The 22,345-nt window shown below is 41.6% G+C and overlaps 1 protein-coding gene across 4 annotated transcripts in view; it reads left to right on the forward strand.

Annotated features, from left to right (window-relative positions):
• The window catches only part of dapk1 (death associated protein kinase 1), a 198,366-nt gene extending 181,753 nt beyond the window's left edge, over window positions 1-16,613 (forward strand). For 3 of the 4 annotated variants that reach the window (XM_033017684.1, XM_033017685.1, XM_033017687.1), the window contains exons 25-26: window positions 3,503-3,691; window positions 13,273-15,476. In XM_033017684.1, the coding sequence (XP_032873575.1) occupies window positions 3,503-3,691; window positions 13,273-14,511 (1,428 nt within the window). In that variant the 3' untranslated portion in view covers window positions 14,512-15,476. Of the gene's footprint in view, window positions 1-3,502; window positions 3,692-13,272 lie in introns of all 4 variants that reach the window. The other variant, XM_033017683.1, reaches the window with a different exon arrangement.
• Window positions 16,614-22,345: the final 5,732 nt, after the last annotated feature.

Raw genomic sequence — 22,345 nt, forward strand, 5'->3', positions numbered from 1 at the left:
GTCATTAGAATTGCACACTGTACAAATGTCGCCTAACAGAAGTTCTAAAAAAGCTGCCACGTGATTTCCTGACATACACAATGTTCCAATTGATGAAGGCACGCATATCATATGCTTGTTAAATGTGTCCAAGAAAGCTACATTGGGTGTAGGTTTAAGTTTATTATTTTCACATGTACAATGAAAAGCTTTGTTTGCATGCTTCCAAACAGATCAGATATACATTACATTAATACAACCAAGTCATACTCAAGCACACAGAGCAAAGGGGAAGATACAGAGTGCAGAATGTAGTTCTCAGCATTGTAGTGCATCAATTTCATAGACATTGTCCAATGTTCTCAATGGGGTAGAGATGAATCGGCCAGTACCCTAGCTTATGGAAGGGCCTTTCAGAAGCTTGATAACAGAAGTGGAGAAGCTTTTCCTCAGTCTGGTGATGCTCGATTTTAAGCTTATGTACCTTCTGCCAGACGGGAACAGGGAGAAGAAGCAATGGGACAAGTATTTGATTATGTTAGCTGATTTTCCAAGGCAAGATAAAGTGTAGATGAGTCAATGGTGGGAAGTCTGTCAGTGTGATGGACTGGGATACATCTACAACTCTCTGCCATTTTTGTGGAGTCTTGGGCAAAGTTGTTCCCAAATCAAAATGTAATGTAACGCTATAGTATGCTTTCTATGATGCATCTGTAGAGGTTTGTAAAAATCACTGGAGACCAGCCAAATTTCCTCGGTCTCCTCCAGAATTAAGAGGCATTGGTGTGTCTTTCTTGGCTGTCGCATCAATGTGTTTGGTTCATAACACATCATTGGTAGTAACGCCAAAGAACTTGAAGCTCTCACTTCCGCATCATTGCTTAATCAATAGGGACCTCATAGAGAGAGTATAACTCTGGAGCTCCCCTTCAGGAGCAAGATAGGTCAAGTGACTGAAGTGTTAGTGGGGGAGCACTTTAGGACCAGTGACCATAATTCTGTTAGTTTTTGAAAGTTGTTTTAGAGAAGGATAGGACTGGACAACAAGTTACGGTCCTGTATTTGGGTAAGACTGATTTTAGAGGCATTAGGCAGGAACTTGCACGGGTCGATTGGAAGAAATGTTTAAGAAAGAACTGCAGATGCTGGTAAAAATCGAAGGTAGGCACAAAATGCTGGAGAAACAGAGGGTTTCGCTGAATGAATACGCCACAGTTGTTACAGACTTCATAAAGAAATGTGTGGAGGACTGCATCCCAACAAAAACCTTCCGAGTGTTTCCTAACCAGAAGCCTTGGATGAACCATGAGATCCGCATTCTTCTGAAGACCAGATCCCGGGCATTCAGGTCTGGTGATGCAGAGGTCTACAAGAAGTTCAGATACGACCTTGGTAAGGCCATCAAAAGAGATTTCTGCTCTAAGCTGGAGGATGAGACAGATGTTCGGCAGCTGTGGCGGGGTTTGAATGCCATCACCTCCTACAAGGCGAAATCAGGAGGCAGCTCAAATGTCAGCGAAGCATCACTCCCTGATGAGCTCAATGCGTTTTACGCACGCTTTGACACAAATTTCCTCGGTCTCCTCCGGAATTAAGAGGCATTGGTGTGTCTTTCTTGGCTGTCGCATCAATGTGTTCTGTGTGAAAATGTTTTCTCATCTCGGTCCTAAAAGATTTCCCCCTTATCCTTAAACTGTGACCCCTTGTTCTGGACTTCCCCAACATTGGGAACAATCTTCCTGCATCTAGCCTGTCCAACCCCTTAAGAATTTTGTACGTTTCCATAAGATCCCCCCTCAATCTTCTAAATTCTAGCGAGTAGAAGCCAAGTCTATCCAGTCTTTCTTCATATGAAAGTCCTGCCATCCCAGGAATCAGTCTGGTGAACCTTCTCTGTACTCCCTCTATGGCAAGAATGTCTTTCCTCCGATTAGGAGACCAAAACTGTACGCAATACTCCAGGTGTGGTCTCACCAAGACCCTGTACAACTGCAGTAGAACCTCCCTGCTCCTATACTCAAATCCTTTTGCTATGAATGCTAACATACCATTCGCTTTCTTCACTGCCTGCTGCACCTGCGTGCCTACTTTCAATGACTGGTGTACCATGACACCCAGGTCTCGTTGCATCTCCCCTTTTCCTAATCGGCCACCATTCAGATAATAGTCTACTTTCCTGTTTTTGCCACCAAAGTGGATAACCTCACATTTATCCACATTATACTGCATGTCATGAAAGGTCATGGAAACTAAGGAATTGAGGCACAGGTGTTGTGATGTCTTGATCAAGCGGTCAAGAGTGTTTTATTGTCATGTGTCCCAGATAGAACAATGAAATTGTTACCTGCTCCCCCAACGCAATATATTCCACCACTCACCCGTTCCCCCAATGCAGTATTCCACCATTCATCCATAGCTCCCAACTGCACAGGCGCAGCTCATTTCCACTCATCCTCCAGCACTCCCTCCTCCACCCTCCTTCTTTCCCCTCTCCTCCTCCCCTCCCCCAATCCCTCCCTCACCTCTCCCTCCCTCTCCTTTCCCCTACCCTCAGTCACTCCCTCCATAACTCCTCTCCCCTCCCCAGGATCTTTCCCCTCTCCTCCTCCCCTCCCCTATCCCTCCCTCTCCTTTCCCCTACCCTCAGTCACATCCTCCCTCCCTCCATAACTCCTCTCCCCTCCCTACACCCCTCCTATCTCTCTATCCCCCACCTCCTCCCCCCCCCCACCTCACCCTATCCCCCCCACTATCCCACACACACACACACACACACACACACACACACATATATATATATATAGAAACAAAACTCTTTAATAGTAGATAGATAGACAGACAGACTCAAAAAACAAACAAGAGTGGTGCAATAAGCGGTGAGGGACCTATTGAAATTGGAGAATTCAGTGTTCATACCATTGGTTTGTAAGGTGTATTAATGGAATATGAAGTGATGTTTCTCCAATTTGCCTGTGGCCTCGCAGGCAATGGAGAAGGCCAAGGACAGAAATAGCAGTATGGAAATGTGAATTAAAATGGTTAGCAAACAGGAGATCCAGCAGACCTTGGTGAACAGAGTACATGTTTGGTGAAACATTTGCCTAATCTGTGCTCAGTCTCACCGCTGTAAAGAAGCCCACATGCAGTAAGGGATTAAATAAATAAATTTTCAGCTGCTGAATGTTTTTGTGCTGAGCAAGTACATGAGATGGCAGCATGTGATACTAGACCGATCACTAATACAATGCCACAAGGACTAAATGTGAGTGAAATACGCTGCTTACATTCTCCATGGCAACGGAGTCAATGGTCTAAATCAAAGCCATAAGTGGTAGCTCAATGCAAGTTACCACCTCCAAAAGAGGCAGCTGAAAAATCGTATGGTTTACATTGATATCAGTTTGCATTTAGGTAGAAGTTGAAGTATGGGTAAAATTACGATGTTCGATTTGAAATTTGCTTACAATGTTCTATAATGCTAGCAAACATTAATAAGACACTGTGTATTGAATCTTTTTTTTAGGATTGTCTGTCTATGACATTCCTTTGTGAGAAAATCATCTCTACTCTACCTTCTTGGAGGAAGCAAAATGGGCCAAACCAATTTATGTCATGGCATCAATTTGTATACGATGTTCAGGACCAAATTAATCCTTTAGTCAGTGAAGAGGATCTGAGGGAGATCGCCCAACAGCTGCATAGTTTGGGAGAAGTAAGTGCGTCCTGCTTATAATTGTGTGAAGTTCATAAACTGTCAACGTTATTGTTTTGTTAACGGTTTTTAAATGGCCTGTACTGACTAAACCTACCTTTCCCATCTTTGCAAACCAAATTGACCATGTGATAGCCATTTATTGTATGAACTACCTGTGAAATTAATTCTAGAAACGTGTTTCATGTTGCCATTTTAAATGAATGTAACTATAATCTTTGTGTAGGACAAAATAATCAATTGATGATTCATTATCAGGCAAAACAGAAGCATATCTATAGGTACACAAAATTGCTGGAGGAACTCAGCGGGTGCAGCAGCATCTATGGAGCGAAGGAAATAGGCGACGTTTCGGGCCGAAACCCTTCTTCAGACTCTGAAGAAGGGTTTCGGCCCGAAACGTCGCCTATTTCCTTCGCTCCATAGATGCTGCTGCACCCGCTGAGTTCCTCCAGCAATTTTGTGTACCTTCGATATTCCAGCATCTGCAGTTCCCTTTTGAACACCAGAAGCATATCTATTATTGCTTATTCCTTATCTGTACAGCTGAATCATTTGGATCAGCTACAAAAAATGTTGAGCTTTTGTAGGGCAGAAATGCACTCTCTGACATGTCATTCCACCATATAAGAATTGAGTTCCTCGAGTAGTGGCACAATTTTCTCCAACTCTCCTTCAGACAGTGTGAATCAGTTCTGAATTGGATGGAATAATCTTCACTATACACAGTGGTCCACTTGAAGCCACACAAATCAGCCTCCCATTTCCCACTGGGCTGGTGAGCATGCAACAAAAGCTTCTCACTGTACCTCGGTACACGTGACAATAAACTCAACTCAACATTGGTGTGTGCAGATTATGGGACCCAGTCTGTCTATATTCCATCTGAGAAATTCTCTGTACCGTGACATCCCTTTCAAGCACTGTTTCTGTTGAATGTTCCTATACTCTCTCATGGCCGTAATGTTATTCACCTCGTACTGAGATAATGGGAGATCCTTCTTACTCGTATACTGAATGTCATGAGTCGCACAACTGTTTCTTGATAGCTAAACCCAGATTAGGTTCTTCAGCATTAGTGCATTTGGATTCCCAGGATTGCAAACCAAACTCATTTTAATTAATCCAGCCAGGACTGTCTCTCCATTCAAGGTTTTGTCTTATTTGGCCAAACAACCACCTCTCATGAACATGACAGGTGCTGGGTCTTTTGCTTAGGTCAATCCGCATGTTACAGTTTAATTAGGTGTTTATGCTCAAACAGCTCTCTATCATTCTTAATCAATTTAGACCCACATTTTACTAACACCACACCTTTCCAGGTTAAATCTACAATTTTGGGGTGGGTGGGCACAGGAAAGAGAGAGAGGAAGTTGGGGGCATTACTTAAAATTGGAGAATTTGCTGTTCATACTATTGGATTATAAGTCACCCGAGCGGAATATGAGGTGCCGTTCCTCTAGTTGTGTGCGGCCTTGCCCAAGTTCGAATGGGAATGAGAAGCTGAGTTAGCAACCGAGAGATCCAGCAGGCCTTGGCGAGCCGAGAACAAGTGTTTGGTGAAATGATCTCTCTGTCTACACTTGGTCTTGCTGATGTAAAAGGGGCCACACTGGGAACACCGAATGCAGTAGATGAGGGCTGAAGAGAAGCATGAACACCTCTGTTTCATCTGAAAGGGCGGCTGGAGTTCTGGGGTTGAGGAATACATCTTCTGTATACATCTCCTGCATTGTTGCATCTGCTGCGGAGGCATCTTTCTTGAATCTTTATGTGTGGCAGTGGCTGCAGCAGTGTGATGGGTCTGCTTCTGTCCATTTGTGTGTATCCAGTCCTAGTTGGGGACCTCCCCAATTGAATTATCCCCTTCCGTGCTCCACGGGTTCATCCTCTTGGGTGGAGCAAACAGTCCCAAAATTTCTCCAGGCCAGTGCCAGCAGAAAGTGACACCTGTCAGCTTTCTCAAAACTATTTGTAAAACAATATGGAATACCCCACTGCTCCCTCTTTGCTTCATGATTTGTGAGCAGCGCTTCCGTAGTCTGTCACTGTCCACTCGGTTAGTCTCAGTCTGTCCTGTCATCAATCTGTCGGGTGTAAATCTGAGTATCTAACTAGATTGTTTTAAAATCAGCCTCCCCATGGGCTTTGCAATCAGTTACCTGATGATTTAAGCATTGTTTTCCTCTTTTACTCCCTCTCTCTCTCTCCCTCCTGTCACATTTCACAATATGTTATTGCTAAGTAACTATACAGGTTCTGAGAACCGTTCCTCAGTACAAGCTTATTGCAGAAACAGAATCAAGCAATGTATAAATGTATATTCAAAATAAACAATAAAACCACTCCTTGCAATTTAGACTGGATCTAATTAAAACTATTCTTACTTTAATCAAGTAAAAACAAATTTTAACAGCTTGATTCGCTTGAAAAATCACCATAATTGAATTTTGACGATATTTTATCTCTCAGTCCCTACAATGTTTAAAACTTCATTGGTTTTAAAAAAGCATGCTGATGTCTGCAACTGAAAGTTTAACCCTCCATCATTTAGTTCAAAATTCCTTCTAAGATTTATAAACCTAAAGAAGTCAGCCAATTAAGGAAAGCGCACCTTTTTATACAATCATCTTAAAAGATCTTGCCATATTTGGCAAATGTTCTGGAGCAAAGGATCATCCACACATCTGTCCCACGTTGCACAGAAGCATTTTTATAACTGTTTCAACTGTTGGAGGAAAATGGCCTGTTCAGTTTATAGATATAGTCCATGCACTTTGCTAAATGTCTAGAGCATGGCATTAATATACAGACTTTGGAGATGACAATTCCACCAAAAGACAGAGGTGAGAAATCAAGAGACATTTATTGTCACATGCACCAATTGGTACAGTGAAATATGTGGCCACCATACAGCCATATGAATAAAAAAAACTCTTAACCCATTCATTCAAAGTAAGGAAGAATGCAGATCAGCTACATGTGACATCGCTTTCCCCACTTGGCTGTTAATTGCTTTGGAGACCTCAGCAATGGACAGCATCCATTTATTACAGGGTCTCCCTTTGATACTAACACCTCTTCTGACGCCATCTGTCATCACCAGTCCTCTAATTCCTAGCCACATTGCATCTGATGGCTGGCTATGTCATCTCAGCCTGCATTTCCGCTTAGATTTTCTGCCTTAGAAACAATTCTGCATGCATTCTTTTCCCACAAAGGAGACACTTATCTAAAAAAAAATAATCTATTTTCCAAATATCTTTGGGCACCATCTGTCCTGGAAACGTCTTTCATCCAAAGCTTGTGTGCTCTGAGGAAAATGTGGTATTTGCTATTGCCTCTAAGAGTCAAGAGCCGAGAGTGGTTTATTGTCATATGTCCCAAACAGAACAATGAAATTCTTACTTGCAGTAAACATAGTAACAAAGTACTAACTCCAATTACGTCAATTGAGTTTCCATCTATGTTGGCCTGTGTGTACTTACGCTGATTGCAGTGGAGTTGCTACAATGATTGTTTACTATCCTGTGACACCCTACGAAAAAGAGGTTGTCTTTAACAGAACATTCCAGTAAATTGTTTATTTGTAATTTTAAATGGCCAAGCCTGGAACACATTGTTGCAAACTTTGGACAGTGGAAATTATGGAGAAAGTGATTTGATAATTTCACTTTTGGTGCTCCATAAACATTCCTAGTTTTTTCATTCTTCACTGTGTCAAAAGCTGCTGGAAGTGGTACCCACTCATAAAGCAACAATGATCCTGATTTTGATGCATTAGACTTCTGCTTGTAGAAATGATTAGAATTGTATTTTGAGCGTACAGCAGTGTATACTAAGGCTAATAGCCTCACATTTTAAATCACTCAAGCCATAAATAAGCAGCAGTCTGAGAAGAAGAAACGAGCTCCATAGAATTTAAGTTTTCAAATTCAAGATATAGTGTAAATGGAAGCAGGCTGACTGATTCCACCCAGAGATCAGGATGAGGAGTTGGATGTGTGACGGTTTCAAATGGGATTAATATAATTAAAACTGCTCTCTGGTGGATCTGGAACTTACTGCCTGTGGGCAGCATTGCTGCAAGCATGGTCATTAAAGATTGTCAAAGGGGATTTGGACGGGCATATGGCAAAATCTTTAAGAAGACTGTAGGAAAATGCAGAGTAACAGAACAAATAGATTGCTTGACCAGGAGTTGACATGAACCCAGTCGATAATCCCGTTCCCCAACAGATGCTGCCTGACCTCCTGAGCTCTTCCATTCATTGATTCATTTTTTTACCTCCCATACTTTAGTATCCCTATTCAGATTCAGATTCAACTTTATTGTCATTGTGCAGTGTACAGTACAGGGACAACGAAATGCAGTTATACCCAGGTCATACTTCCCAGCACTGAGGTCCTTGTTAATCTTGGGCACGTTGTTTACATTCCTGATCTGAGGCTCTCAAAATGGACAATCTATTCCAGCTCTGCCATGGAAAGAGAGTACCAGGCGGATGTTGGAAAAGAGTCAAAAGTGTGGTCAAAGCTTTCTTGATGTGCAGTATCCCATCTGACTGGGAACCTTTAGCTCATAACCACTGAAAGTGGAGAAGGAGCATTTGGTATGGTGTAGAGAACCTACAAGACCATGCATCGAGCACACAGAAGAGCACACAAACTGCCCATTTACCTTAGAAGCATCTTTTGTTGTGTGACACTCACTGGCACCTCATAACCCATAACGTTGGAGAGGAAGCAGGTCATCCTTGATTCTGGGGGAAACACAGTGGGTCAGGCAGCATCTGTGGGGGGAATGAACAGATGATGTATCGGGTCGGGACATTCTCAGTCCCGGCCCAAACCAACCTGTCCATTCCCTCCTCAGATGTTGCCCCACCCTCAGAGTTCCTCCAGCACTTTATGTTTTGCTCAAGATTCCAGCATCTGCAATTGCTTGTGTCTTAATCTAAGGGACTGCCGACAAAGGAAACATTCATCTTTGCTAATTATAAAATGTTCTAGTTAGAAATACTTCATTGTACAGGGGGAATGTCAATGAAGTTGTCTGTTAAATATGCAGGTCACAGCATTGGGCGAACATAGAAACATAGAAAATAGGTGCAGGAGTAGGCCATTCGGCCCTTCGAGCCTGCACCGCCATTCAATATGATCATGGCTGATCATCCAACTCAGTATCCTGTACCTGCCTTCTCTCCATACACACAGGGGCCACATCTAACTCCCTCTTAAATATAGCCAATAAACTGGCCTCAACTACCTTCTGTGGCAGAGAATTCCAGAGATTCACCACTCTCTGTGTGAAAAATGTTTTTCTCATCTCGGTCCTAAAAGATTTCCCCCTTAACCTTAAACTTAAATTGAGACAATTGTCTCACCATTGACACTCAGCAGCAATCAGTATCCAGACAATGTAGCTTGCATGTAATCCTGTTTCCACTTGTTTAAAAGAAAATTATGTTATTGCAGTAGTTCTGCCGTTAATTAATTTATCTTTATTCAATCTCTGATAAACATTGTGTTTTAAGTGCGTCTGGCAACACATTAATCATGTGCTTGTGACCATTGTAAATTACAAAAACAAAATGATAACAAACTCTTAATTGATGGGAGCAGAATGGATATAATTGATTAGAATTGTTTATGTAACGCATAAACACCAACACAGTTTGACTGGCCCATTGACAAGTTTGTGCATTGTTTCCGTATATTTTACTGAAAAGTTAAAGTAAGATCTAGTTCCATATTATCCTATGCCAGGAAACTAGTTTTACAGTAAAATATTGTTGTCAGAGAGAAATTCAACGCTGGTTTGTTAGGTCGCTTTTGAAAGGGTCAAACACTTTGAAACGTTAGAAACAATTTGAATTGCTATTACCCACCCCTTTACTGATGGCACTTTTTTAATTTTAATTAATTTGGAATCCTCCAGGAACCCAAATATTTAAACCACTATCGGTTTCTTGCTGCATATGTGTTGAAATACAAACAGGGCAAGGGTTCTTGCGGCACACATGCAGGCTACAGCGTACCCTTGTTGTGACTTCCAAATACAGAAGAACGAAAAGACGGAGCGAAGGATACTGGATTTAAGAATTATTTGTAGCTGGATCATGACTTTGCATTGCCCCTATTATACTTACAGAACTATTGGAAATGCACACAAAAAATGTGTTAAGGCATAACAAATTGCCATCAAACATTTGTTGGCAATGATTGCACCGATAAATGGGAGATTGCAGGCCTCTTCTGCTTTCCAAAGCCAACCTGTTGTCTGTTAATGTAAAACGCTGCAATATATTGAACAGTCATTATTTTAACAATTTATCCTTATTTAAATTTAGGATTCATTGGCAAGTCCAACATTTGTTGCCCATTAGAAGATTGCGAGCCACTTCGTTACACGGCTGTAGACCCCCTGGGAATTGTACTCCCACAATGCTATTAGATTGGGAACAACCTGAAATGTTGACTGTTTCTCTCCCTCCACCGATGCTGCCTAACCTGACAACATTTTCTGTTTATTGGGATTCATGGCATCTCTAGGATCTGTCATACTCCTGTCTACAGTGGCATACTGTCTAAAACCTACTGTGACCCCTCCTTTTATAACACAGGACAGAATAGAATTGTGTAGACACAAAATGCTGGAGTAACTCAGCAGGACAGGCAGCATCTCTAGAGAGAAGGAATGGGTGACGTTTCTGGTCGAGACCCTTCTTCAAATTGAATTGTGTGTTTGATTCCACCATCTGGCAGGAGTTAGTAATATGCATGGTGTTATTCTCTATCTATTGATGTAAATTGTTACTCAGAGATGATAGTGGTTGGCAAGTTTATCAGTAAAGTTATAAATTTTTTCAGTAGGGAAGATAATTGCAGGTGAACTATTCACAATTTAACACTAAAGCAACTTGGTATAGTCTTTTGCAATCATTCAACTTGAATACGGGCATTTACATTTGCCACTGCAAATATCTCCATAAACATTATATCAAATTCCGGGTGAAGAAGTGACTCATTTGTATCGTTGAGTTAATCCAAATCCTGACTCCAGTGGAAAATGAATTGTCAACAACAAAAGTGTCAGTTCAGGCTACACTTGAATTCTCAGCTTAGAATCCGAAGACGTGCATACAATCTGGGTTTTCACATGAGTAAATTATTGGGATGATGCTGTAACTTCAGATATTGATTTTCAGGAGATACATTAAACTAAAGGTTATATCTGTGTATAAACCCCGGTCCCATGGTCAACATTTGTGCCTCAGCCAACACTAAAACATGGATTTTTTGAATGGCTGCTGTGTTTTCGTTTATTGTAATAGTGACTACATTTCAAACATAAAGATTATTGATTCATCTTAAGGTTGTGCAAGTTGCTATATAGCTGCAGTCTCTCTTCATTTTCTTTCTGAAACTAGTGGCTTCTGTCTCCATCTAATGTATTTTGTTGAAAAACTGCTGAACTAGCAACAGATCGCTACACGAAACACCAAGTTGTAAACCAGCATCTGCTGTTCCATCCGTTTGTCTTCAGATCTAACATCCTGACTCTTAGTCATTTATCAAACTGCCTCTGAGCCCAAAGAATAACGGCACAAAAGTAAATCTAATCCTGGGACTCTACATAATCTTTTCAGTTTTAAGGGTATCAATGAGATGTCTCGCCAGTAATAACATCCATCCATCCATTTTGCATATGTAAAATTTGCAGACACAGAAACAGTAGTTGTGTGATGTTTTCACTGTTGTGAACAAATGGTTCTTGGTTGTGAATCTTTCTTCCTGTTTTGTGCTGTTAAATAAAACTGTTAAATTGAATGTACTTTGCGGGTGTGACCCAAATAATAAACCGCAACTACCGAGAAATGTCATGAAATTACTTTGATAAATTGCAGCTGTGTGATTTGCAGGTGTGAGGTTCTGGATATATTTTAGTGATACTACATGTAGGACAAATCAGACTTTCTAGTCTCAGTTATAGCATTCACCCTTGCAAGGAACCATTAGTCAAGTGTGAAACATCGACATGCACAAATATTTGGAGTTGGAGCTTGAGGAAATAAATTTGCAGCCAGCATTGTAAACAAGACCACAAGTGATGGTACCTTGCATCCTTCCAAGGACCAGACATGTGAGACTAGTGTAATGGGTCAGCATAGGCTAGATGGGCCAAAGAGCCTGTTTCTGTGCTGTATGGCTGACAAGATATAGTGAGTGGTGTGCCAATGGGATTGGTAGTGAGGTCTCTACTTTTATCAACTATATATAATTGCTAGGATGTTTGCTAATTTTGTTCATGACACAAAAATAAGAAATTATGTTGTAACAAAGACATAATGAGGCTACGAATGGATAGAGTTAGGTTAAGTAAATAGGCAAGTAAGATTAAGTAAACAACCAAGTGGGATATAATATTGATAAAACAAAATAGTTAATTTCGTTAGCAAGCATTAACAAAGCATAGATACAAAGTACTGGAGTATCTTAGCAGGTCAGACAGCATCTCTGGAGAAAATTAATGGGTCAGGACATTCAGACCCATTCAGGTCAGGACCCATCTTCACGCTGAAAGTAGGGGGTGAGGTGAAGAGCTGGAGGCGAGAAAGAACAGGACCTATCAGGCTGATCACAAATGGCCTCATGCAGGGTGGGTGCCCTGGTAGGCCCATTGTTGGTTAGGGAAGGTGTGATCTCAAGAAGGATACGATGTGGTAAACCTTGGAACTGGTTGAACAACAAGTTGTGGCGGTAGGGGGAGGGCAGTGAAGGTAGAAGTTACTTAAAATTAGAGAATTCAACATTCATGCCGCTGGGTTGTAAGCTACCCAATGCAGTTTCATCCAATTTGCATGTGACCTTACTCTGGCAATGGAAGAGACCTAGTAGAAAGGTCTGAATGGGTATGGGAAGGGGAATTGAAATGATTGGCAACCGGGTGATCCCATATGCCTGAGCAGACAGCGCAACTGGTCAGCGAAACAGTCACTGTGTCCACGTTTGGTCTTGCTGATGTACAGGAGCCCACATTGGGAACAGTGGCTACAGTAGATGAGGTTAGAGGAGATACATGTGAACCTCTGTCTCACCTGAAAGGACTGTCGGTTTCCCTCGATGGAATTGAGGGAGGAGGCATAAGGACAGATATTGCATCTCCTGCGGTTGCAGAGAAAAGTACCTGGGGAGTTGGTTGGTTTGGGTGGGAAGGGATGAGTGAACCAAGGAGCTGTGGATGGGGTGGTCTCTGCGGAAGGTGGAAAGGGGTAGAGAAGGGGAGATGTGATTAATGGTGGGATCCCATAGAAGGTGATGGAAATGTTGGAGATAATATGTTGGATGCTGAGGCTGGTGGGGTGAAAGATGAGGATCAGGGGAACTCTGTCCTTGTTGTGCCTGGTGGGAGGGGCGTATATTGTGCATAGCACAGTGTCAATTTAGCTAAGATGTGTGTTTGTTCTTTTGTAATGGAATTCCATTGTGGGCCAAGTAATTATGATGAATTCTTTATTCAAGTTAATTATTTTTGAATCTATTAATAACCTTCCCTCAATTTTCTCTGCTTTTGTCAGATTAACATTTTACAAAGTGAAACCATCCAAGATGTGGTGCTCCTGGATCCTCGGTGGCTGTGCACCAATGTGCTTGGAAGGCTGCTGACCAATGAAAATCAAAAGGCATTGCACCACTATAGAGGCCGTTACACTATAGACGACATTCTACACTTGGTATCAGAGAATGACGTAGAGGAGTTGTTGCAAATTCTGGATGCAATGGATATTTGTGCCCGGGATTTAACCAATGGATCAATGGTGGATATTCCAGCACTGATTAAAGTGGAAAGTCTGCACAGATCCTGGACTGATGAAGAGGATGAAATGTTGGTTTATGGGGGTGTCCGCATTGTGCCTGTTGAACATCTTGCCCCATATCCATGTGGTATTTTCCACAAGGTGCAGGTGAACCTTTGTCGATGGGTGCATCAGCAAAACTCCGAAGGAGAGCTGGATGTCAGGTTATGGACCAATGGATTAAAAATATCCAACAAAGGGACTGAAGTTATGGTCTTTCTGGTCAACCACGGACAAGGTTTGGAAGTACAAGTAAGGGGCCCGGAAACAGAAAAAGTAAGGTGTTGTTTGTTTCTGGATTCCATTTGTAGTATCATTGACAATCTAATAGTGACTACTTTACCCGGGCTCCTGACTGTCAAGCATTACTTGAGTCCCCAGCAGCTCAGGGAACACAGTGAACCTGTAATGGTTTACCAGCCTAGAGACTTCTTCAGAGCTCAAACTCAGAGAGAGACTTCACTCACCAATACTATGGGTGGCTATAAGGAGAATTTTAGCAGCATTCTTTGCTTTGGTTGTCTCGATGTTTATTCCCAAGGTAACCTTGGAATGGACATCCCTGTATCAGAACTAAATCTACTTACGAGGCGCAAACTTAGCCGCCTACTGGATCCCCCCGACCCCATGGGTAAAGACTGGTGCCTCTTGGCTATAAACTTGGGACTTGTTGACCTTGTTGCAAAACTCAACACTCAGAATGGAATTTCAGCGAATGGGACATTTCCTACTAGTCCAACCAGTGCTGTACTGACTGAGTGGGCACTTTCACCAGAAAATACCGTGGGGCTATTAATGTCTAAACTAAGAGGACTAGGTCGTCGAGATGCTGCAGACTTTCTTTTAAAGGCCTCAGCTGTTTTCAAAGTTAATTTAGATACCAATGGGCATGAAAACCCCATATCCAATTGCAATGGAGGAACATCATATAATTCAATCAGTTCAGTGGTTTCAAGATAAGAATATTCTGGAAAAGAGGTGCAATTTTAACTGAGTTCTCACTTTAAGACATGTATTCTTTGTGTACAGATATTGTCCTGAAACTGTAACTTGCTTCCTTTTACAAGGAGATAGCAGTGAAATTCACTGAACATGTTTACTCCTACACAATAAACCATGGTTCTTTGGTACCTGCTGTTTAAATGGGCTATCAACTCAAATCTAATCTTTTTTTTAAAGGCAGGCTGTTTTTAACTAAAAAAAATAAATGGAATGGAAATAGATTTGTCATTCATGCAGATAGACTTTATGAATTTGCCATATATAAGTTGTCTGATTTGTAAGGAATATCTTTATCGTGCATATGTCTTCACAAAATTGTGTTAACAAAAGTGAGTTTAGCAGAAACCCTCTACAAGAATGTGAATTTTATTGCAAGTTTTTCATCAACTCACCCATACTCTCTTTATTTTCAATGAACGGGGGAATAGGTGAATGTTTGTTATTGACAATATTAAATTTGTTACGTAAGTCAACCAAATGCGAGTGCCTTTTTCAGGGTTTCCTGACAGAAGTAGACCAATAATAGTTAAAGCTTTTAAAAATGAATTTTCTACCTCCCCATTACTCTTCACTGAGGAGCATGCATATCATTTACTATGAATGGCATTTGTGTTTTCTTATTGTGTACAATTTTCATTTCAGGCCAACCTATTCATATTGATGTGGTTTATCCATTGTTTAAAAGGGAACAAGACTTGTGGTAGATTCATGTGCATTGATAATAAAATAGTCATGTACAGTGAAATTTAATTGTGGAAAATATTTCCGGTTTTATGATCTATTTATATTTGCAGTTATAGGGGAGCATGCTGTTTTAATGCTACATCTCTACAGTTCCATTCTTATTAGCTTTTTAGTAATAGTATTATGACCTGAAGTATTTTTAATAAACAATTTCCTTATGAAAAATGGACAGAAAACAACAAGTTGTATTTTTAAAGTGATGTTGGTTTTCCTGCTGCAGGATCTATCTGGTCTTTAGATTCAATAATGCTCTGTTGCACAGAAGAAGCAGTGGAGCATTCACTATTATGGGAGAGGCACATTTGCTTATTGTATCGTCTAACATGTAAAACTTTTACCTGAAGGGAAATAAGGTGAGATAGGGAATGAGTAGAACAACCAAACGAGTTCTTGGGACAGAGAGTATTAGTTACAAGCTCAGGAAATCTGAGGGGTATGTTTTTCCACACTTGGAGACATTTAGCCTCTACAGGGTTAAGTTGCATAGATTCTGGCACCATTTTGCTTTAGTTGTGCCACTACTTATTCCTTTCCTTACTTACATGAGTATTCATAATCCAACCCTTGCAGTAGTCTCCATCAAATACAACTGGGTTCTGTTTTATTTTCTGTACGTAGCCCTGCGCTTCACTTAAGCCTGATAGGCCTAACCTAGCACACCAATGTCAATAAAAACCTCAACTAATGCAACGCGTGTGGAAGCAGTCTACAGCAGCACTTAAGTCTGCATTCGTGTCAAAACTTGAAAGTGAAGCAGTATTGGAAATTACGGATTACATTCTCCTGTTTCCCCACTGCACCCTTCCTACCCCTAAGTCTGACCCACTCAGCCTGAAGAAGGGTCTCGCCCCGAAACGTCACCCATTCCTTCTCTCCAGAGATGCTGCCTGTCCCGCTGTTACTCCAGCATTTTGCGTTTGTATCTTCGGTGTAAACCAGTATCTGCAGTTCCTACCTACATCTCTCTACCCCTACTTCACTAATACTCTCCATCAACATCCCCTCTAGTGTAATGTGCAACAAAGCTTCACTTCTCAATGGGCTTTTGAATCAGATTCTTGTGTTATCGTGGAGGTTAAACATGAAAGCCTTCCTTTAAAAGTGTGCTACATTTGGCTTGAAGATGATGATTTATTCAGGTGGCTATATAATCAGGACTATTCCAGTTGGGCACTTTTTGTACCTGAGCACAAACAGTGCAAAAGCTAATTCTAAGTTAATTCTACATGAGATACTTCACGGATAATTTATGAAGTACAATTCTGATGTAATGCATCATTCCAGAAATCCAATAAAGAATTGACATTTTCAACATGTACAGGTCCTGTGTTAGTATGATGTTTTGTATGGAGATGTCCCAGAGTGTTTTAGGTAGGAATTATGAGACACTGATATTGGATATTTTGAGCAGATGATAAACTCAGGCAAAGAGTTTTCATAGAGGTGAAAGTAAAGTATTGCAAAGACTGGAATTTTGAAGTAAAACAAAATGCTAAAATTTAGTAGATAGGGCAACATTTGTGGATAGGAACAAATTTAAAAATGTAGATTGATCAGTTCTCAGTTGTTATAGAATCTATTTTGCTTCTCATCTTGATCCTCTAAACAAGAGCTGCACAAGACTCTTGCCGGTCTGCTCACTCACAGCAGGATCTGCTCACTTGTCATCTACGTTGGCCATAGAAGAATCAAATACACAGGACAAGATGTTAAGAAGTCCCTTGTGCCAATAGGTGGGGAGCATTTCACGACATTCGTTGATTGTTGAGAGTGGTAGACGCTCAACATCTGTGGGGGAAGCGGGGGGGGGGGGGGGGAGTGGATACGTATATCTTGGCCTGGGTAACCTTCAGGACAGTTGGGCACAGGACACATCATCAGTAGTGTACCCTTGCATCACTGGGTGTTTCGGCCTTTTAACACTATACACCCTCCACAAGGGCGGCCCGCTGCAGGATGATCAGCCCTCAGCGCGTGTCCCATGTCAAACCGTCCCAAAGACGGTTTGACACGAGATTCAGCAACCATTTTATGATGCCCTGCGATGGTTTCTTGTGTTCAGCAAGATATTTCAGTATATTTGATTAGTAAGGGTGTCGGGTTATGGGGAGAAGGCAAGAGAAAGGTGTTGAGAGGGAAAGATAGATCAGCCATGGTGGAATAGATTTGATGGGCCAATGGCCTAATTCTGCTACTAGAACATATGAATTTATATGTTGCTTTTCATTTGGACAGCAGGCACATGCATATTCATTAAGCAGATAGCAGGTAACTGATTGCTTACAACCAGGATGGGTATTAAAGGTGAGCACATTACCACTCCCATGTGCTGACACACCACACCCAAACTCACAGGTAATTTTGTTAGTTTGTATGGAGTAAAAACGAATTATTTTCCCACATTATAGATGTTAGATAGTATAAGTTCTCGCTTGCATCCGTTGAATGATAACAGCTGTTTTCCTTACACTCAGAATTCCTTATCAGCAAATGTTCCTTCATAAGATGCAAGTCAAAGTAATTTGTCACCAAGGGGAGACAGGAGACTATAGATGTTGAAGCCTGCAGGATAATACAAACCGCTGGAGGAACCCAGGGGATCAGGCAGCATCTTATGAGGGAAATGGCGTATCGGGTTGGGACTGCTTATCTGCACCAGATCAGCAATGCAGATGAAGGTCTTGACCTGAAACATCGTTTGTCCATTTCCTTCCACAGACGCTGCCTGACCCACGAGTTCCACCACCAAGCTGTGTTAAATATTCTTTCATATTTTCAGAATCAGTCCTTGATTCATTAAATGCACAGTGCTTTACTTTTTATAATACTGAATAGTTCATTGGGATAAAGAACGGAAATGTGTCCAGGACTTGTACATATGGCAGAACGTTGCTTTTTCAGGGAGTAAGTACTGCAAGCTCTGAGTCAAATCCTGTGTATTGTCCAAGTGTTGATTGCTCTCATAAGAGAGATATGGGATATGTGCAGCTAGGAGTCATTACATTTAGGTAAGTTGGGAGGGAAGCTTATCAGAAAACAACTGCCAACCAACAGGAACCGCAGGTTGGTCACACTGCCTGAACCATCGTTTAAAGGCACCATAATTGAAACTTACAAAGACATTTTCTACCAAATCACTGAGCCTAGTTTGATGAGGATGACCCGTAAATTCACAAGTTAATTATAGGCTTACGCATGTCTTTGAGTGGAAATCAAAACAAAAACTACAGGTGCTAGAAATCTGAAATAAAAAGATAAAATACTGGAAACACTCAGCAGGTCATGCAGCATGTGCAGAAAGAGTGGTTGGTAGAGACAGGAGAGCAGACCAGGAAATTGCCAAAGGAACATGCTGAAGAGGGGGAAGCACAAGTGGAATGTGGTGGCCGACATTATAAAGGACGTTTCATTGAAAGTAAAGCATGTGGGGGTGGAAGGTGAGGATCGGGGAAACTCAGTCCTGGTTCTGTCCAGTGGATAGGGTAAGAATGGAATGGCGCAGAGGTGGGGGATGTAAGTTAGATGTGGTCAAGGGTTCAATGGTTCTTTTATTGTCATGTGTACCAAGGTACAGTGAAATGCATTTTTTGCATATCGATCAGTGAGATTATTGCCATACATAAAAACAAGCCCCGATTAATTACCCCATGCATAGAAACGGCCCATATGTCCTTATGCTCGGTTTTGGCACCATTTTACATAATCCAAGCTGCAGCTGGAAATAAAGGCCCGTTGCAGCCATCATCTCATTCGGATCACCAGGCAGCCATCCTTCTTTCCTCTCCGGGCCTTCAGCCTTCGTGCCTCAGGGACCGTCACCCTCAGTCGACCTTAAAGGCACAGCAGGTTACACCCCATGGTTCTCCTACCAGCCCTTTGTCCAGCATCAGTTGATGTCCCCTTTCTCCTGGTTCCTAGTCATCGGGGCGAGCGCGAGATGAGCCTCCGATCCCGCTCCAGGTGGGTTCCCCTGGTTCCACGGCCGGCTGCCTGTCGGGGTTTGGCAACCACCTGCACGGTCCTCTGAGGTTCTGTCGCACGGCTCTGTGCCTGTCGTCATCGGAGACTCCTCGGGTCTTTGGGGATGACCAAGGCGGGGTTCAGCTGTGGCTTCCTTTGATAGACCAGAAGTGGCCCGTCGGTCTAATGGCGTCTGGCTGCACCCCTCCCTTCACTCTGTCCCCATTGTGGTACAGGGGATGGGAAGTCGAGACACATGTCAGAGACATGTTTGTGTACAAATTTGCTGGCACAAACATAACAGTGATTGAAGAACTGTCTCCATGGTTTACCTCACCAACCAGTCCTCTATTTACAGCATTTTCCCATGAAATCACAGAAGACACACAACTGTGCTTTCACCTCTTCCCTTCCCAACATTTAGGGACCCAAACGGTCCTTCTGAGTGAGAGTGATTTACAGCATTCTAAGTACACAATCTGGTCTTTTCTGCATTGGGGAAAACATATGCAGATTGTTTTTTTTTGTGTGAAACCTGATTTTAAATTTGCAAGGCAAGCCCCAAATTCCCTGTGGCCGATCACTTCAATTTGTCATAAACCCCCCTCATTGCCCCTCCCACGGTTACAATGAGGTCCAATGCAGACTTGAGGAACAATGCCTTACCTTTCCTCTGGGGATCAAATTCCACAACTCTGGTAACTTGCTTTATCTGTGTATGTGGTAAGTGTTAATTTGTTTTGCTTTTTCACCCTATTAGCATAGATATTTTGCAGCATTTTACATTCCTATACACGATCACTCTTTAACAGTTGCTTTTAACCAATTGCCCACTAATTCTCACACTAATCTTGACCTCAATCTATGAGGAATATTCCCTTTCTTATCCACAATGCCCCCACATGCTACTATTTTAACCAAAGATCTTATAGCGGAGATAAGATCTTTGATTTTAACATTTTTCTTGTTCCCATTTCTGAAGAAGTGACTTTTACCTGAAGCATTAACCTGATCTGTTGCTGGTTATACTATCATTAATGTGTCTAATGCAAGCAATCTCAGTTTGGAAAGTCCACCATTCCTTAGGGAAAAGAAAAACATCTACAATAAATTAATGGTCAAGGTCCAATAGAAAACCTGTCACCCCAAGAAGATTTTAGGTGGAAATAGTGCAGAGATCCAGCACCAGGGTATTAATCACCATGGGTGGTTTCTTCAATACTGTCAAGACCATCTAAAGCCTGAACACCTAAGGGGCCATCTCACCGAAAAGCAAGAATGAACGAGAGCTTGTCGACGCTTGAGAGACAGGCTGGATGAGCATTTTCCTGCTGGAAAGAGCACTTTGAAGACTGTACTTGGTACGTCTTCTCGACACCAAACCACAGCATACTATGCGGTACAACCTCACCACCCTCGACCAGCGTTCTCAACTGGGGTTCCCGGTATGCTAGGGTTCCGCGAGAGGTCGCTAGAGGTTCCGAGAGAAATAGTCCTACATTTTTTTATTTTTTTTTATCCAGCAGGTGGCACCCATAATGGCCGCCTCGCCAACAGTCTCCCTCGTCCCTTCTGTTTTTATTATTCTAAGTATGACTTAAGTATGTATGTTACAATGTTATAAAGTCTGTTTATGTTTATTTCTGTTAGTTTATTAAAAGTTTATTTATGTATGTTTCTGTTAGTTTATAACTCGTTCTCTCTCTCTTTTCTCTCTTTTTCTCTTTGTCTTCTGTTTGCCTTTATTTACTTCAGTTTTGAACAGGCAGTTTGATTTTAGTTATTTTTTTGGCATTGTCAATAAACCTGAGAAAAACGTAAGTTATTTTTTGCTTAAATCAGTTTTCAGAAAAATATATTGTGTTTGCATAATGAACTTTAAGTTTATGAAAGAGAAAGAAAGGGTTTAATAAAGATATATAATATTTTTTATGTAGGGGTTCCCTGAGACATGAAAATTATTTCAAGGGTTCCGCTAGGGTAATAAGGTTGAGAAACGCTGTCCTAGACTGATGGGGAAGTTGGTGAGGAACTAGTGAGGAACTCCTGACACACATTCACAGCCTCATTTCCACACCTGCCAGACGCAATAAGGGGAAATGGCAGCAAAACTGAAAAATGCCATATTTATAGCCATCTCCAAGAAAGGAAACTAAGTTGAAGATAATAACTAAGGAAGTGTCTCCCTGCTGCATGCAACAGGGAAAGTCATTGCAAGGGTCCTTCTCACTCCAAACCCATTCAAAGATCTGCTTCTTAATTCACGAGGTGCATTTGATCACATTTTAGATTTTGTTTACTCACCATTACCTGCTGTGCTTCGAACAGGCTAGGCCCTCATTTCCTTAAAATCCTTACTTTCATGACCTATCGTGTTGTGTTTTGTGGTTGCAAAGTCCAATTAAAAGGAACTGAGAACAGTACTCTGAGTGTGTAAGAAAGAACTGCAGATGCTGGATAAAATCAAAGGTAGACACAAAATGCTGGAGTAACTCAGCGGGTGAGGCAGCTTCTATGGAGAGAAGGAATGGGTGATGTTTCGGGTCTGAGGAAGGGTCTCGACCCAAAACGTAACCCGTTCCTTCTCTCCATAGATACTGCCTCACCTGCTGTGTTACTCCAGCATTTTGGGTCTACAGTTGTAATTCACATTTAATGGCTTCTGCTCTGCTCACAATGTCAGTATGGAGCACCAAGTGTGTAACACTTGTGTAACAATGGCATGTCACAACAATATCGTTTCAAAATATGATAATACATCATGTCGCTTTCTTTAAAAAATGTTTGCATTTCTTATAAAGTAATCTGTGCTGGACTTAAAAAATTAAAGTTTAAACAGTTGTTTGTATAGCTGCGATTAAAAAGCTTTAGCAATTATTGCTTTTGAACTAAATTCTCTTTCGCAATCATCAGATTGGACGATGTTCATTCCTGTTAATTCCGTTTAGTTTTGTTTAGTTTAGCGATACAGCGTCCACCGAATCTGCGCCAACCAGCAATCCCGGCACGCTAACACTATCCTACCCTAATTTACCATAATACCAAGCTAATTAACCTACAAACCTGTATGTCTTTGGAATGTGGGAGG

The sequence above is a fragment of the Amblyraja radiata genome, chromosome 3 (assembly GCF_010909765.2).
Source record: "Amblyraja radiata isolate CabotCenter1 chromosome 3, sAmbRad1.1.pri, whole genome shotgun sequence".
Taxonomy (NCBI): Eukaryota; Metazoa; Chordata; class Chondrichthyes; order Rajiformes; family Rajidae; genus Amblyraja; species Amblyraja radiata.